Source organism: Liolophura sinensis, chromosome 1 (genome assembly GCF_032854445.1).
Source record: "Liolophura sinensis isolate JHLJ2023 chromosome 1, CUHK_Ljap_v2, whole genome shotgun sequence".
NCBI classification, from domain to species: Eukaryota; Metazoa; Mollusca; class Polyplacophora; order Chitonida; family Chitonidae; genus Liolophura; species Liolophura sinensis.
In genome coordinates, this window is record NC_088295.1 from 5,635,572 (window position 1) to 5,653,096 (window position 17,525).

The 17,525-nt window shown below is 40.7% G+C and overlaps 1 protein-coding gene across 3 annotated transcripts in view; it reads left to right on the forward strand.

Moving 5' to 3' along the window:
* The window catches only part of LOC135470329 (cAMP-dependent protein kinase regulatory subunit-like), an 87,786-nt gene that overhangs the window by 49,171 nt on the left and 21,090 nt on the right, over positions 1-17,525 (forward strand). For all 3 annotated transcript variants that reach the window (XM_064749207.1, XM_064749198.1, XM_064749215.1), the window contains exon 2: positions 1,797-1,961. In XM_064749207.1, the coding sequence (XP_064605277.1) occupies positions 1,797-1,961 (165 nt within the window). The remainder of the gene's footprint in view (positions 1-1,796; positions 1,962-17,525) is intronic.

Genomic DNA, 17,525 nt, shown 5'->3' on the forward strand with positions numbered 1-17,525 from the left:
ATGTCTTTGGCATGGTGCATCAGTGGTGGCAGCACTTTGGCACCATGGGCTCACCCTGCCACAAGAAGACACAGTACACACACCTGATGACTCGTCATCATCATATAACTGAAAATTTCTAAGTATGGTATTAAACCTCAAACATACAGGTGAATGCATACTTGCATACATTTATTTTTTTGTACACTTTGCGGTGCTGTTCTGCTTTGATGATGTAATTGTTGGTGTAGTGGCCAATATGCATCAGATCGTTGCTTCTCCATTTTAGAGGACATATAATAATCTGTAATGGCGTAGCCATTGGCCAATCAATACTTGTCAGATCTGTTGCATAGGGGAAGAAACTTCTACCACACGGCGGTCAGTCAAACTCACTGGCAGTGGGATCAATGTACTGTGTAATTGGTCAGACATTGCCAGTGATGGGTGACTGTAAATAAAGGGGAGATAATTACTGCTAGGATTTCAAAGCCCGTTCACATGATCAGAGTAAACCTGTGGATATAATTATACCAAGAACAGGGCTGATTATATAATGAAGCCTATTTACTTTATAACAGTGTACATTATCAACTCTGTTTGACTACACATATATGTACACACTCACAGGCAAGCAAGCGCAAAACAGATATATTTATAGGCACAAGGATTCCACTGAGATATTAAATGTCATCTGGTACCACGGCTGTCAGATTTTCCCACAGATGACCATGGAACCGTGTCCTCTGTACATGTCAGTGTTGGATGATTTTATTCAGGGGAAAGTGAGATACAGGTTGTCTGGTGAGATCATGCAAGTGATTTGTCATCCTGTCAGATGTGGCCCTGTGCACAGACTGTATATATCTGGCAATCCTGAAAGGGGAAGCAGAGAGATGAGAAGGGCAGAAATGTCAGGCCTGAATCTGTCATGCAGACTAAATGTCACTGGTTCACACAGCGGAAAGCCTATCACTTGTTTATCACCAACACCGTTAATTGGACCAATATCTTTGATATTTTCAAACCTGTTAATCTCATATTGCCCCGTGAGAGACACTTAAATTATATCTTGTGAAAGACAGGAAACGCAGAAATGAAGATTCATTGATTAGTGGAACTAATGAATTTACAGCCGCTACTTCTAAGATGAAATAGGAACTTTCCAGAACTTTTCCTTGTGAATTGACATCCCCAGAAAGCCTGAATATCTCAGCAGAAGTGTGGGATGTTTATATCGTAGTGCCCGGGCGGGTGCTCCCCCACGTCCCAATAATATTTGGATAGAACTATGTTTATTTTGACATTTACTGAGAATATGGTGTGACTTAAAGTCATCATTTGAAGTGATTTGAAGAAGTACTTGTTATGCCACTATGCATAGGCATGTGTATGAAGTGTGTTATTACTGCACAGTGTAACTATACACTTTAATACTTTAAATAAATTATTGCCATGTCACTGCCAGGCTCGAGATGGATGACTGCCTTACAAAAGTTTATCAATAACATTTGTTTGAAACTGACCACAAGTCTATCATTTAAATTTAATGGAGTACAGCATTAAACAACACTCAAGTAAACAAACAAATAAATAAGTGAATGTGTGGATCTAACTTTGACTAATCTTGATTATTGCGTGTCATTCATCTGACACTACCATAGCTGATAAGATATTCAAACAAGAAAAGTGAGGTGCTATTATCAAAGTTTATTTATGGTTGCAACTCTTACCCATACATGTACATGTATGAGTGTTTCTAAGATGTTCCTTTCCTCCCAGTCACAGTGCTTATCAGACTGTGTTTATGTCATCAGGAACAGGCTAACAAGAAGCCAAAGACGTCCACGCCCCCCAGTGATGACCGTGAGGATGAGGTCTCGCCGACACCGCCACAGCCAGCCCGTGGGAAGAGGACGAGGAGAGGGGCAGTGAGCGCTGAGGTGTACAATGAGGAAGATGCTGCTGATTACGTCAAGAAGGTCAGAGTTGTCCCCCTTCTTATAATCCTGTTAACTTGCACCATTGTTAATAACATATGGTGAGTGTATAGATGTGGGAGATACATATATATGTGGGGGCTACATGTACTAAATCATCAAGGATTTTTATTTGCTTACCCTTGGCCTGGAAAAGGAAAGGTTGATTTTATGGGGCCTTCTTTCAGTTTCTCAGTGAATTACTGTTAACTTCAAAACAAATTGATAAAAAGTCATTAACATTGGATTTATGTCTTATTGGCACAATTGGTGCAATTTGGAAAGTTATACTATATTTCTGCACATTTTTTCTGCAATTCTGAAAAAGTGGGACAAAAATATTAACCAAGAACCCATCAAAAACAACAAGTAAGGATCCTAATATGTTATGAATAATGCCCTTTTCCATGTAAGGAATGGCCAAGGGAGGTTTCTGTGTTCAAATATGTGGTCAGAAATAAGAAGGGAAAATGCCAGCTTCTTGCACTTTACAGGGAACAAAAATGCATTTATGTTATGTTTCATGTTTCATTTGTAATAGCATTATTGGTGGGAATTTTAATAAATTGTTCTTAGAAATAAGTGCTTTTCACCATTTTACTTTGGTTGTGTTCCTGTTCTATTCCTTACTGGGCAATTCTGTTTTGTGAAGCTGCCAGGGCGTCTCATTGTTTTAACAGACTCTTACCCCTGCTCCTTCTGGGTGTAAGATCACTCACCAGCAGTACTGTGATCTTAAACCAAACCATCTGCCACCCCTGGATTAACATCCTGACTCACACACCAGCAGTACTGTGATCTTACACCAAGCCATCTGCCACTCCTGGATTTACATCCTGACTCACACAACAGCAGTACTGTGATCTTACACCAAGCCATCTGCCACTCCTGGATTTACATCCTGACTCACACACCAGCAGTACTGTGATCTTACACCAAACCATCTGCCACTCCTGGATTTACATCCTGACTCACACACCAGCAGTACTGTGTTCTTACACCAAGCCATCTGCCACTCCTGGATTTACATCCTGACTCACACACCAGCAGTACTGTGATCTTACACCAAGCCATCTGCCACTCCTGGATTTACATCCTGACTCACACACCAGCAGTACTGTGATCTTACACCAAACCATCTGCCACTCCTGGATTTACATCCTGACTCACACACCAGCAGTACTGTGTTCTTACAGCAAGCCATCTGCCACTCCTGGATTTACATCCTGACTCACACACCAGCAGTACTGTGATCTTACAGCAAGCCATCTGCCACTCCTGGATTTACATCCTGACTCACACAACAGCAGTACTGTGATCTTACACCAGTAATAATAGCATTATTTGTGGGAGTGTTGACAAATTGTTCTTAGAAATATTTGTCTTCCACCAGTTTACTTTGGTTGCATGCCCGTTCTATTCCTTATTGGGCAATTCTGTTTTGTGAAGCCACCAGGTCATCTCATTGTCTTAACAGCTCCTTCTGGGAGTAAGATCATCTTTGTGTCCTGATCCCGGCCCCTCTCCAGTAGCTCATTGTGGGTCAGGGTCTTGAATGCCTGGCTTGACAGATATTTGTTCTCACAATCTTTAAGCAATTTTTCCCTGTAGCCTTTGATGTAATGATTTTATAATAAAATGGCCCCTGGCAGCACTGTCGTGTTCTTCCTGTTGTATCTTTGCCATTAACTGATGACCTCTGTCTTTTGACGCTAATATTGATTTCACAAGGTACAGGATGTGAGCTTATTGATTAGATCTGACCGTTGATTACAAGTTACCTTGTGCACATAGCTCTGGGTTTACATGTACAACGTGACTCAAAAACAAGCAGTACTGTGATCATACCCCAAACCATCTGTCACAGTCCTGGACGCACATCCTGACTCACATACCAGCAGTACTGTGATCTTACACCAAACCTTCATCTGTCACAGTCCTGGACGCACATCCTGACTCATACACCAGCAGTACTGTGATCTTACACCAAACCTTCATCTGTCACAGTCCTGGACGCACAACCTGACTCACACACCAGCAGTACTGTGATCTTACACCAAACCTTCATCTGTCACAGTCCTGGACTTACATCATGACTCACACACCAGCAGTACTGTGATCTTACACCAAACCTTCGTCTGTCACAGTTCTGGGGTTACAATGTGGCTCACACCAACGGTACTTTGATCTTCGGTGACAGTCCTGGGCTTACAACCTGACTCACTTCAGCAGTACTGTGATCTTACACCAAACTTTCATCTGTCACAGTCCTGGACTTACATCATGATTTGCACACCAGCAGTACTGTGATCTTACACCAAACCTTCATCTGTCACAGTCCTGGACTTACATCATGACTTGCACACCAGCAGTACTGTGATCTTACACCAAACCTTCATCTGTCACAGTCCTGGACTTACATCATGACTTGCACACCAGCAGTACTGTGATCTTACACCAAACCTTCATCTGTCACAGTCCTGGACTTACATCATGACTTGCACACCAGCAGTACTGTGATCTTACACCAAACCTTCATCTGTACTCAACAATAGACCGATGTTACAGTACTTTCATTGATAAATATTAATATATTATTTATGGTATACAATGTAATTCATTATGTTAATATATTGTCATGTACATTCTGTGTTATATCCGATATGGAATTGAACATGGAAATGAATTTTATGTGGTTTTTATTTATTTATTTATTTGATTGAGGTTTTAAGCCGTACTGAAGAATATATTAATTATATGACGGCGGCCAGCATTATGGTGGGAGGAAACTGGACAGAGCCCGGGGGAAACCCACGACCATCCGCAGGTTGCTTGCAGACCTTCCCACGTACAGCCTAAGAGGAAGGCAGCTTGAGCTGGACTTGAACTCACATCGACCGCATTGGAGAGAGGCTTCTGGGTCATTGCGCTGCACTAGCCCGCTAACCAACTGAGCCACAGAGGCCCCTCGATGAAACAAGAGTGATAACTCCTATGGCACAGTGAAGTCCTGTGTAAGCCGTTTGTACGGATGCTATTTGGGTCTGCAGCACACTTCCATGAGCACCTCATGCTGTTTGGGCCTGCAGCACACTTCCATGAGCACCTCATGCTGTTGGGTCTGCAGCACACTTCCATGAGCACCTCATGCTGTTTGGGTCACCATGAGCACCTCACAGGTTACAATAGATGTTTGTGTACAACAGGCTCTTCCCTGCTTTATCTACATCTACATGTACGTTACCAACACTCTGATCAAATTCCCCTAGACTCTGATACTTATTGTTCAGACTAAATACTAGTCTGCTGTCACTGTGATGTGAGAACCAGCAAAAGTCTTTAGTAAACCTGTACATTATTCACGTAGTGACTGGTGAGCTAGTCCTCTTAAGCAGTTAATGTCGTAGTTGACAGGCAGACAGAGTAGTTCTCTTGAACTTAGCGTTAACCTTCAGTCTTCCCTTGTGCATGTAGGAGTCTGTATGATGACTTGATAATAACATTGCCATCTATCTCTCCCTGACCAAATTGCCCTTCAGATCTGCTGAAAATATTTGAACAGTTCATGAACATGTAAATTTTAATATTTCTAAAGTTGATTTTACATGTATGAGGTAGTGGTTAAGATTTTCACATCTTTAAACCCCTCATTTAGAGCCAAGTAGAGCTGAAGTGCCTGCCACGAGCACCAAGTATTATAAATTCATACATGTGGAGAAACACAATTTTCCGTATTAAACTATAGTGTGAAATAACATGTCATGCCTTGACATTTGGTGCACAGAAGAGCATTCTATAATTAACCAAATCTTGTGTTCCAGATCACACAATATTGTATTGCTTTATATTAAAGAGCCAGTTTGCCATACCACAGAAGGTCTACAGGTGTATTTAAAATTGGCATTCTTTTTAAATAAAAAGAAAACTAATTTTTTGAAAAGACATAATCAAAAGAGCTGGATATAGCAGTCATATCAAAATATGTAGAGAAGACATCGCCTTAGTGACTGAAGAAAAGTTGGCCACATTTTGGGGGGAAAAAGAGAGAGATATATGATGGCGGGACATGATGAACAAGAAATAATAATGGACATAAGAGTGCAGAAGTCAGTACCAAGCATTCATCCTGATTACTTTTAATACAGGAGTCAGTTTCTCCCCAAAAAACATGTGTGCAGGTAATGTGTATGACCCTTGTTCAGTTATGTGTTGGCAAACCTGTTGCGTACACTAAAGTACAAGTATATTCACTAGTCCTTTATGGTATCATTTTCCTGTATATACAGCCAGACTTGCTTATAACGGATCTGCAGGCTTATTCTGCTCACCACTATTATTTGTCACCCTGTTTGTGCCTCAGATTACCTTCAAATATTCATTGGGTGAAAGAGCCAAGGGATTGTCAGCTACTAAGAGAAAACCTGGCTACTTCATAAATTTATGGTCTGACAGAGTTATTACTTTTGCAGGTTTTGTTTGTTAACTTTAATGTTACAGAGCTTAGGGAAGGTGATGTAAAAGATTGCGGGAGATGTTTTTGTGGGTGTGGTATTAGCAGCTAGCAGGTTTGGCCATGTTTGTGTCTAGTTTAAGCCTGATAACCGTTTATGTTTAACGTAAAGAGCGTGTTAACTGTGAAAACTTGTCCAAGATTTATGTTCTGCAAATGACATTTATAATGTTGATAAGATTACAGGCTAGTGTTTCAGATTCAGGTAATTTTTTCTCAGTGATATAGATGCTGAGGTTAAAATTTATGGTAAAATCATTTCTGTTAGCTCACCATAGGGATGTGCAGTAATGAGCTGCTTATGGCATGGGAAGAGTTTGGGGAGGAGGGGTGCACCTCGCCATACAGTGAGTTCTTTATGAAAATGGGCTAAAAAAGAAAAAGAAAAATATAGCTGTTGGGACAGCGATGTCGGGGTTCAAGCCAGTAGGGCCGGTACATGCCTTTATCGGCACATATACAATAGATGTGGATCGCTGTGCACTAGAAACATACTTAAATAATAAGGCTAGCCGACAGACTCATATTTCGTTTTACAACTGATGTATTATTTCGTACAAAACAAGCTTGGTTACAAAAACGTCCATTTAAGAAAGAGACAAACATGTATTCCACTGGAATATGCTATGAATATATGGAACGTTAGTTGAAAGGAAATGACACACCTGGTGCTTACTAAGAACTGTTTGATCAATCTTATACAACAATGATGACATAGGAAAACAAACATAAAAAAAACCTACCGTGACAGCCATTTCTGTTGTTCAGAAAGTAGCTGGCATACTAAGTAATAAGTTTAGGCCCCCCAAAAATGATTGATAGAGAGAATATAAGACACTCTTGCGAACTTGCACAACTGGCATATGTGAACTCAAAGCTCATTTTGACAAAAAGACACATTTCATGAACATTTTTTCAGTTTTGGGGTAGTATCAAGAACATAGCATGTCTTGTTCTTATTCCCACCTTCCAGGCTGTTTAATGATGGGGAAATGCTTGGAAACTAAACAGCACATCTTGTACATCATGAGTCAAATTTTTTCAATTATAGACATAAGACAAATTAAACAAGCATCATATTCCACTGGAATATGCTATGAACATATACATATACATACAGTTAGTTGAAAGGAAATAACACACCTGGTGGTAACTAAGAACTCTTTGATCAAACTTCATATACAACAATATTGATTTGCAAAATGAACAGTAAAAATGGTTCCAGCAACTCTTTCTGTTAAAAAAGTAGCTGGAGAAAGCAGTTCAACCTAAAATACATTGAAAGAACTTGTAAATAATACTCTTGAATGTAACCAGAAAGAAATGCGTGGACAAAGAAAAGGAAAGTAATGAACACTTCCTATATACTTAAGAGGTTTAAAACACATTTATAATGCATTGTATAAGAAGGGGACGTCAGAGTGCCAAATGTCGTAAATCAGCCTTTGAACAATTTTTCAAGCACTGCAACTCCCACATTTAATGAGCCGTTTGAAAGATTTTCCGTACTCACAGAGTCCACACATAGCTCTTTGCACTTAGCCATTTTCAGCTTTGCCGCTATAGCCGTTTTGTGTCATGTGACTTCCAAAAATGGGGGGAAAATTGCAACATTTCGCACTTTGATTGTAATTTTCGACAAAAATATGCACTATTGGAATAAAATAAGACCAGATTCATGATCAGAGCATCAAATTACGTCAGGTAGCATATTTAAAAGACTCAAATTCAAAATTTTTGATTTGAGATGACGTCACTTCCGTTTCCGGTTTTTTCCGGACATGTTGCATTCTGCATCTGTCAAAATAATTCACAGGCAGCAGTTGTTCCATGTAGAGAATGTCAGGTTAATCGGATGTTTAGTTCAGAAGAAAATGCTTCCCAAATCTTTGAGTAGCAACCCAACATGGCGGCTGGGTCACGTGACCTGAGACACCTAAACTTTTATTCGTATAAAAGACAGTCCCTACTCCTACTACCTAGTTAAATTTCACGCATTTCTGCCATGCTAATTTAGCCACAGAAGTTTTTCCATTTTGAAACTTGTAAAAATAGCCATTTTCGTTTCGGGATGTACCACTTCCGGTTTGCCGACGTCACTTCCGGTTTTGTCAAATTTCTCTTCATGCCTTCGGATGATGTTAGGCCTTATGACTGTGACTCCAGCTTCATTGGTTATGGGGATATTCACATTTTCAGTTTTGATGACGTCACTTCCGGTTTCCCAAAATTAGCATATCTGGACTCCAAAACTGCATCAGGCAGGACTGTTTGTACAACATCATCAGTAAGAGTGTAGAAGTTATTAGCAAAAAACGACTTTTTTGGTCACATGACATATTCACCCAATAGCGAGCTTCTACAATTTTCAACGCACAAAGTTGTCAAAGTCACCCTGAATGTACCTAGGCTTAGTGTAACTACAGTTTAAATTTCAGATCAATCCCATCAGCCGTTTTGCGGAAGAAGATTTTTAAAGGTTTTGAACAAAATCCAGTATGGCTGCCAATTCACGTGAACATATTGGCCCAAAAGATTCAATGCACAACTTCAAGGTATGCAGATAAACATACTAAAATTTCATAGACTTGGGCCAAACTGTTTTCACTAGAAAGGCGTCACAGTTTTCCCCAGATTCATTAGAATAAAAACAAATAATCCTAACAGATACAAAAGGGATTCAAGCCTGAATGGCTTGAACCCTTAATAACCAATTACATTGAAGTAGTTATTTATATGGCTGGCAGTAAATAATGTTGATTTTAAATCATGAAACATTCAGCGTATAGTCATATGTAGTTGATGACTGGTTGTTTTTTGCTGGTACATGAATGTAGATGTAGTTGATGACTTGTTGTTTTAGGTGGTACATGAATGTAGATGTAGTTGATGACTGGTTGTTTTCAGGTGGTACATGAATGTAGATGTAGTTGATGACTTGTTGTTTTTAGGTGGTACATGAATGTAGATGTAGTTGATGACTGATTGTTTTCAGGTGGTACATGAATGTAGATGTAGTTGATGACTGGTTGTTTTCAGGTGGTACATGAATGTAGATGTAGTTGATGACTTGTTGTTTTTAGGTGGTACATGAATGTAGATGTAGTTGATGACTGGTTGTTTTCAGGTGGTACATGAATGTAGATGTAGTTGATGACTGGTTGTTTTCAGGTGGTACATGAATGTAGATGTGGTTGATGACTGGTTGTTTTCAGGTGGTACGTGAATGTAGATGTAGTTGATGACTGGTTGTTTTCAGGTGGTACATGAATGTAGATGTAGTTGATGACTGGTTGTTTTCAGGTGGTACATGAATGTAGATGTAGTTGATGACTGGTTGTTTTCAGGTGGTACATGAATGTAGATGTAGTTGATGACTGGTTGTTTTCAGGTGGTACATGAATGTTGATGTAATTGATGACTGGTTGTTTTCAGGTGGTACATGAATGTAGATGTAGTTGATGACTGGTTGTTTTCAGGTGGTACATGAATGTAGATGTGGTTGATGACTGGTTGTTTTCAGGTGGTACATGAATGTAGATGTAGTTGATGACTGGTTGTTTTCAGGTGGTACATGAATGTAGATGTAGTTGATGACTGGTTGTTTTCAGGTGGTACATGAATGTAGATGTAGTTGATGACTGGTTGTTTTCAGGTGGTACATGAATGTAGATGTAGTTGATGACTGGTTGTTTTCAGGTGGTACATGAATGTAGATGTAGTTGATGACTGGTTGTTTTCAGGTGGTACATGAATGTTGATGTAATTGATGACTGGTTGTTTTCAGGTGGTACATGAATGTAGATGTGGTTGATGACTGGTTGTTTTCAGGTGGTACATGAATGTAGATGTAGTTGATGACTGGTTGTTTTCAGGTGGTACATGAATGTAGATGTAGTTGATGACTGGTTGTTTTCAGGTGGTACATGAATGTAGATGTAGTTGATGACTGGTTGTTTTCAGGTGGTACATGAATGTAGATGTAGTTGATGACTGGTTGTTTTCAGGTGGTACGTGAATGTAGATGTGGTTGATGACTGGTTGTTTTCAGGTGGTACATGAATGTAGATGTAGTTGATGACTGGTTGTTTTTAGGTGGTACATGAATGTTGATGTAATTGATGACTGGTTGTTTTCAGGTGGTACATGAATGTAGATGTAGTTGATGACTGGTTGTTCTTGTTTTTACATGCAGGTGATGACGTGGTGATGCAATCATTCTGTTGAGTATAGTCATGGGGGGATTTGCCATCTTCTGATGGCTCTTGTTATGGTATTTCATAAACATGGATAAAAACCATCAAAATGTAGTAACTGTGGTAGATGGTTCAAGTTACATTGACCATCTTATGGGATTGTGTGAGATTACCTACTCTGGTATCGCGTAAACATGGATAAACCAGTTTGTTTGCCAGGAATGGCAGATTTATCCAATGGGCTTAGTTATAGCCTATCAATAATTCAGATATCAGCATGATTTGCACCTTGACTTATGACCTTGCTTCACCAAAAGCAGTGGTGATCCAAAATGGATAGAGACAGGATGAAAAAAACAGAGGCAAGTGTGTTTGATGTTGGCGGATAATGGCCATTAGTTCTCCACATGGTGGTGTTTGTCAGGTGCAATCTGCTGTTGTGCGCTGACAAATGGAGGCTTTATGCTGCGGTCTTGTAAGCTTTGATATATGGATATGTTCCTCTCTGTTTTTTACCATCCACAGCTATGTCATATACATTCAACATTTTATTTTTGTCTTCCATTTTACCATGGACATTTAATGGAGTGGCTGTTTTTATCCACCTATATTTTTCCTTTCCTAGTGCTGTAGAATCCTAATCATGACAAATCTGAATTGTTCACTGTATTATCCAGTCCCTTCCATCACATGTGTCTGTTTTATTTTTCACAGAATGAACGCTTTGTGTGCCAACAAGGAAAGGTGTTAATCTGCTCAAATAGCAAAGCTCTAATAAGATATTTTTTCCTGTCCCTGATCCTCTTATGTGGGCAATGTTGTCCTAAGGTTCCAGATCATTTCCTCCTGAGTCAACACCTAACCTTAAACATCAGCCATAAATATCTCTTGTACAAATACTGTAGCAAGAGTGTGAAAGTTGAAGGCTTTAGTATTAGACGTAATGGTAAAGCAGGTTGTCTGTGTGAATCTGTCTGAGTGCTATTGAAGAATCTGCCCCTCTGTGGGTTTCTGTACTCAACACACAGATCACAGCAGCTCCCAGAGAACGAGCAGATTTATTGCTTCTGTCGTCATAGTAACCTTGTTTATGTTTTGAGAAAATTGCCGTTGTGATATGAGTGAGGTTTCAGAGTGAGGGAGCCAGATTGGGTGTATTGTGCCTGCAATCAGCGCTGTGATTGAGCTTGACTTGACAGGAATGACATCGGTCCTACTTCACATACCCTCTCCTCCATTGGCTTCAGCGCCTCGGAAATTACCAATGTCTAGCATTTCATTTCAGATTTCCAGTAGACTGTTAAGATTTAAATTTGTGATGGTCGTTGTCACAAGCTGGCAAACTATGTGCACAAAGCAAATGTATCCAGTATTCACTGTGTCATGCCTCCATTACAGAAATTATGCCTGACCTTTAACAAATGCGACTTACTATAAATAAATATAGCATTCTTGTATGTCTCTTGTAAACAACGTGGATGTGATGAAGATGTTATCTTGTCATTGAGCGAGAACCAGATCGGTACAAAGCATAGCATCATACACACCCAACCATGTAGTTTATAATCATGTGCACTATACAGTAACACTGTTAAGCAGTCAGTGTTGGCCACTTAGTCTGCGATAATGTATTACAAATTACAGAAAAAAAAAAAGAAAAAGAAAAGAAAAGACAGCAATAGAAAAATTTAATGGTTGTTTATGTGTTTACTGAAGTTAAGTCTACATGTGGCGTGTGACAACAGCTTTTCTTCTGTGTCGATTTGAAATTCACACGATGATTGTCGTGTGTTAGTTGTTTATTTCTACACCAGAGCTACACATACAGGTACAATATCATTGATTTTGGTGGGAGTTTTGCTGAATATAATTTTGTGCACTTGTCTGTGCTGAATGAAAATCTGATTGAAATACCCTGGTCATACCTAACTGATTGTCTCACTGCCTTATTCTTGGTATGAGATATGGCTGACTATAACAGTTAGATGCATTATAAACATGTGGCTGTTTTATAACCGACAATTTCCAGTGTGTGTACATGTACATCGATTAAGTTTCTATGGCCTAGGTGTGGTCAGAGAATCCATCCTTCTTTAGTCAGCTGGCCAGAGTACAGGTGTCAGTCACTGTTAATCAGGAGTGTAATCAGGCTTGTAATAAGAGAGACCATTAAAGTCTGTGTCCTAGAGCCTTGTGTCATTATTGTCAACACCTGCATGATAATGATATCATCTTATCAGGAGTAGTGTTGTGCTAGTCGCCCTGAGCAGTGTGACAATACATACTGTGTATACAAAAATCATGTTGGTTATAACAGACATAAAAAAAATGTTGGAAGACTTTTATATTAGACCAATGTGACGGTCACATCCACAGCAGACTTGTGTCACAGTGACATCCACAGCAGACCTGTGTGACGGTGACATCCACAGCAGACTTGTGTCACAGTGACATCCACAGCAGACTTGTGTCACAGTGACATCCACAGCAGACCTGTGTGACGGTGACATCCACAGCAGACCTGTGTGACGGTGACATCAACAGCAGACTTGTGTCACAGTGACATCCACAGCAGACCTGTGTGACGGTGACATCAACAGCAGACTTGTGTCACAGTGACATCCACAGCAGACCTGTGTGATGGTGACATCCACAGCAGACCTGTGTGATGGTGACATCCACAGCAGACTTGTGTCACAGTGACATCCATAGCAGACTTGTGTCACAGTGACATCCACAGCAGACCTGTGGGACGGTGACATCAACAGCAGACTTGTGTCACAGTGACATCCACAGCAGACCTGTGTGACGGTGACATCAACAGCAGACTTGTGTCACAGTGACATCCACAGCAGACCTGTGTGATGGTGACATCCACAGCAGACCTGTGTGATGGTGACATCCACAGCAGACTTGTGTCACAGTGACATCCATAGCAGACTTGTGTCACAGTGACATCCACAGCAGACCTGTGTGATGGTGACATCCATAGCAGACTTGTGTCAAGTGACATCCACAGCAGACTTGTGTCACAGTGACATCCACAGCAGACCTGTGTGACAGTGACATCCACAGCAGACCTGTGTGAAGGTGACATCCACAGCAGACCTGTGTGATGGTGACATCCACAGCAGACTTGTGTCATAGTGACATCCACAGCAGACCTCTGTGACAGTGACATGCACAGCAGACCTGTGTGACTGTGACATTCACAACACGCCTATGTGAAGGTGACATCCAGATCAGACGTGTGTAACTTGACATCCAAAGCAGACATGAGTGACTTGACATCCACAGGAAACCTGTGTGATGGCGACATGCACAGCAGACCTGTGTGACTGTGACATCCAGAGAAGACCAGTGTGACTATGACAGCGACCGCAGACCAGTGTGACTATGACAGCGACTGCAGACCAGTGTGACTATGACAGCTACCGCAGACCAGTGTGACTATGATAGCGACCGCAGACCAGTGTGACTGACATCCTCAGCAGACCTATATGACTGGCATTCATGCCAGACCCGTGTGACTGCGACATCCATAGCACACATGTATGAGTGAAATGCATGCCAGACCCGTGTGAAAAATGGGAAACTTGAATAGCATTTAAAGAGCTTCTGATGCACACTGTATGTGCTAACCTTTGCTGCATTCTAGCACGACACCTGGGTGACTGACTTGTCATAATGGGCTGTGCTAATCAGTAATTAGCTGCAGGCTGTACCCACTACATACGTCAGGTACACAGCATGACGCACCCTGACAAGTGCTGCTCACACCTGTACAGTTAACCCAGGATCACTGAAGTGAGCTGGAATTTCTCATCCTGGTGTAATCAGTGATGGCTGGAGAAAGAGGACTCCTGACAGATGGACCCAGCTCAGGGCTAACCATTATGTCTTCACACACTGCTCCATTCCTAAAGCTTCTCACATCTTCACCAGCAGACTGGCAGCGGCCTAAGGCCACACAAAAACAACCTCTTCTACTGGACGATCAGCCAAAAGACTCCTTCAGATTGCCTCTTTTTCCTCAAGCAAATTCACACATGGATAAAATGAATTGCGGATTCCATCAGCAGAACTTAAATGACCAATATTTCATCAAAAACTTTTCTTCAGGCTTAATTATGTACCCCTCTGTAACTTAGTTCAAGATGGATTCCTGCCAAAGAAACAGTGTGTAGATAAAGAGGTACGTGTAGGGAGAGGTTTGTTACGTAGTTGTGTGTTCATGTACATGCAAATATACCCTTAGGTTTCGAGGAGAGGCCTCCGTGGCTCAGTTGGTTAGCGCGCTAGCGCAGCATAATGACCCAGGAGTCTCTCACCAATGTGGTCGCTGTAAATTCAAGTCCGGCTCATGCTGGCTTCCTCTCTGGTCATACGTGGGAAGATCTTGCAGCAACCTGCGTAGGGTTGCGGATTTCCTCCGGGCTCTGCCCATTTTCGACCCACCATAATGCTGGCCGCGGTCATATAAGTGAAATATTCTTGAGTACTGCGTAAAACACCAATCAAATATTAAATAAATAAACGTTTCAATGAGGAATTTTAGGACTTGCAGTAATGTTTTATGAAATTTTAGATATACCTTTAAGTAAAGGTAAATACCTTGTATGTGTGTATGTAGCTTAGGTCTGCATCAACAAATAAGGTTTGAAAAAGGATACAAGAAATCAATACTTCACTGACTAGACTTCCTGTTGTCCTGATTCCTGACAATCTTGATAATGAAGTCATTTAATGTTAATACGTTTCCAATTATTATGTTATCTTTCCAAGAAATACTATTGGTTTAGTGTGTCTATTGCTGTAAATATGCAGTGTTGATGAAATAGCTAGGTATCAGAACTGCTTGAATGTTATTGTCTTCTCTCGCCGACAAACATCGTTCATTTAGAGTGTTAATTGTTGATATAAACATGCAGGTTTGATGAAATGGTTAGGTATCAGGATTGCCTGGATCTTACAGACAAACATCTTTAATTTGAATTGTTAATTGTTACATTTAGGAGGTGGAGTGGCCAGCTATCAGGAGTTCTTTTATCATTTTGTTATGTTGATAGAAGATACCCTTGAATTAGTGTGTCAGTTGTTGCAAATACATGTATATGGTTTTGTTGAAACTGCAAGGTATCTTAAGAAACCTCATTTGGAGGGATAATTGTGGTGTGAGAAATGTTTGAACTGCATTGGTATCTTACCTGGAAAGATAATTGATGTGGAGTGTTAATTGTAAATAAGAGGTGTTGATGAAATGGCGATGTACCTGTATGAGAGATGCTTGGATTATGTTGGGGTCTTATCTGGAAAGATAATTGATGTAGAGTGTTAATTGTTGTAAATGAAGCGTTCATGGAATGATCAAGTTTGAGAAATGCTTGTTTTTCTCATATATTTATTATCTTGCCTAGAAAACAATATTGTTTTGGGGTGTTAATTGTTGCAAATAGGCAGTGGTAATGAAATGGTCTGATGTCAGAACTGCTTAAATCATTAATATTGTTTAGAGAAACATCATTGATTAGAGGTGGAAATTGATGCGAAAGTATAGGCACAGGTATTAAGATTGCCACCTAGCTTACGTCATTATTGTTGACATGTTTACCATGCCAGGTGTAAATGTCCCCAATTGAAAGAATTTCCAGCATGTTGACTGAAATGTCTGGGACAAATTAATAGTCGGTAACAAAAGGCATTATTGTGGGGAGTGTTTTATGTTATCCTGACAGACACCACCCTTACTGATAGCTCGTCATTCATATCTGGTGTATCTGTCTCTCTCTGGCAGGTTGCTGCTGCATGAACAGTCCTCATTGATACATTGCCCTGTCCTCAGTTATTCCACACTCCTCTATTCATGAGTATTTTGCTCACATTTTTTGAGAGCTGTGTGTTCAGGAGACATTGCAGTTGTGTTTGGGGTGGTCATTAGAAGGGTTGACTGAGAACAGCTCGGGGAAGCTGGAGTGACCAGTATGTATCCCCGAGATCCTGCGGTAGTAACGACCAAGTCAGGGATTGGTATTGACACTCAGCGAAATGGGCCAATCACAAGCTTCTCTACTTCTGGCTTGATTAGTTAGTCAGCGAGTGAATAAAGTTTGTGTAAAGTGCATGTAATTTCATTTGGCCATTGAGAAAATTGTTCCTTTGGTCATCGGCTTAAAGGGACAGCGACTGTGTCAGTGTTGATAGTGTAGTAGTAAGAGAGAGAGAGCTTGGCCAGGGCTCTGCAGTTGTGTTGACACTAATCTGTGGACAGGAGTGTGTCTCTTAGCCTCGTGTCCCCTCACATCCTATCTGGTCTTGCTGGAAGCCGGCTGACACAACCACGCCAGCAATACTCTACCCAGAACCATGGCTGCTGACAGGCCAACCTGTGACAAGGAGCTTAAGGACAGGTGTAAGGACCAAGTCAGTGAAGTGCTTTTATTGTTTTTTACCCTTCTTCGACACTTTTTGTCCTGTTAACTGACATTGTCTTAGAATTTTGATTAGATTTCTGCAGTATGATTGAACACATGTGATTCTTCTTGTCACTTTAACATGTGCTTGTAATAAGCCTGCATCTTTAGAATTGCAAGCAGTAATTTAGGGCTGTGGCAGACATTTGCCCTGAATGAAGCAGTCTGTATTTTGCACTGTTAGCCCGTGGAGAGTCTGTGCGCACTGCTGTCATGTCTGATTTGTTTGAAGACATGTCTAGGACTTAACAGGCATTAATATGAGAGATTAGAACTAACTGTCCCTTGTGGTCTTGCTCTGATGCTGTGCTTCCCTTGTGGTCAGCATTGGATCAGATACATCTTTACAACCAGATTTCCCCATCCACCAATTACTTCATTTACAGTCTTG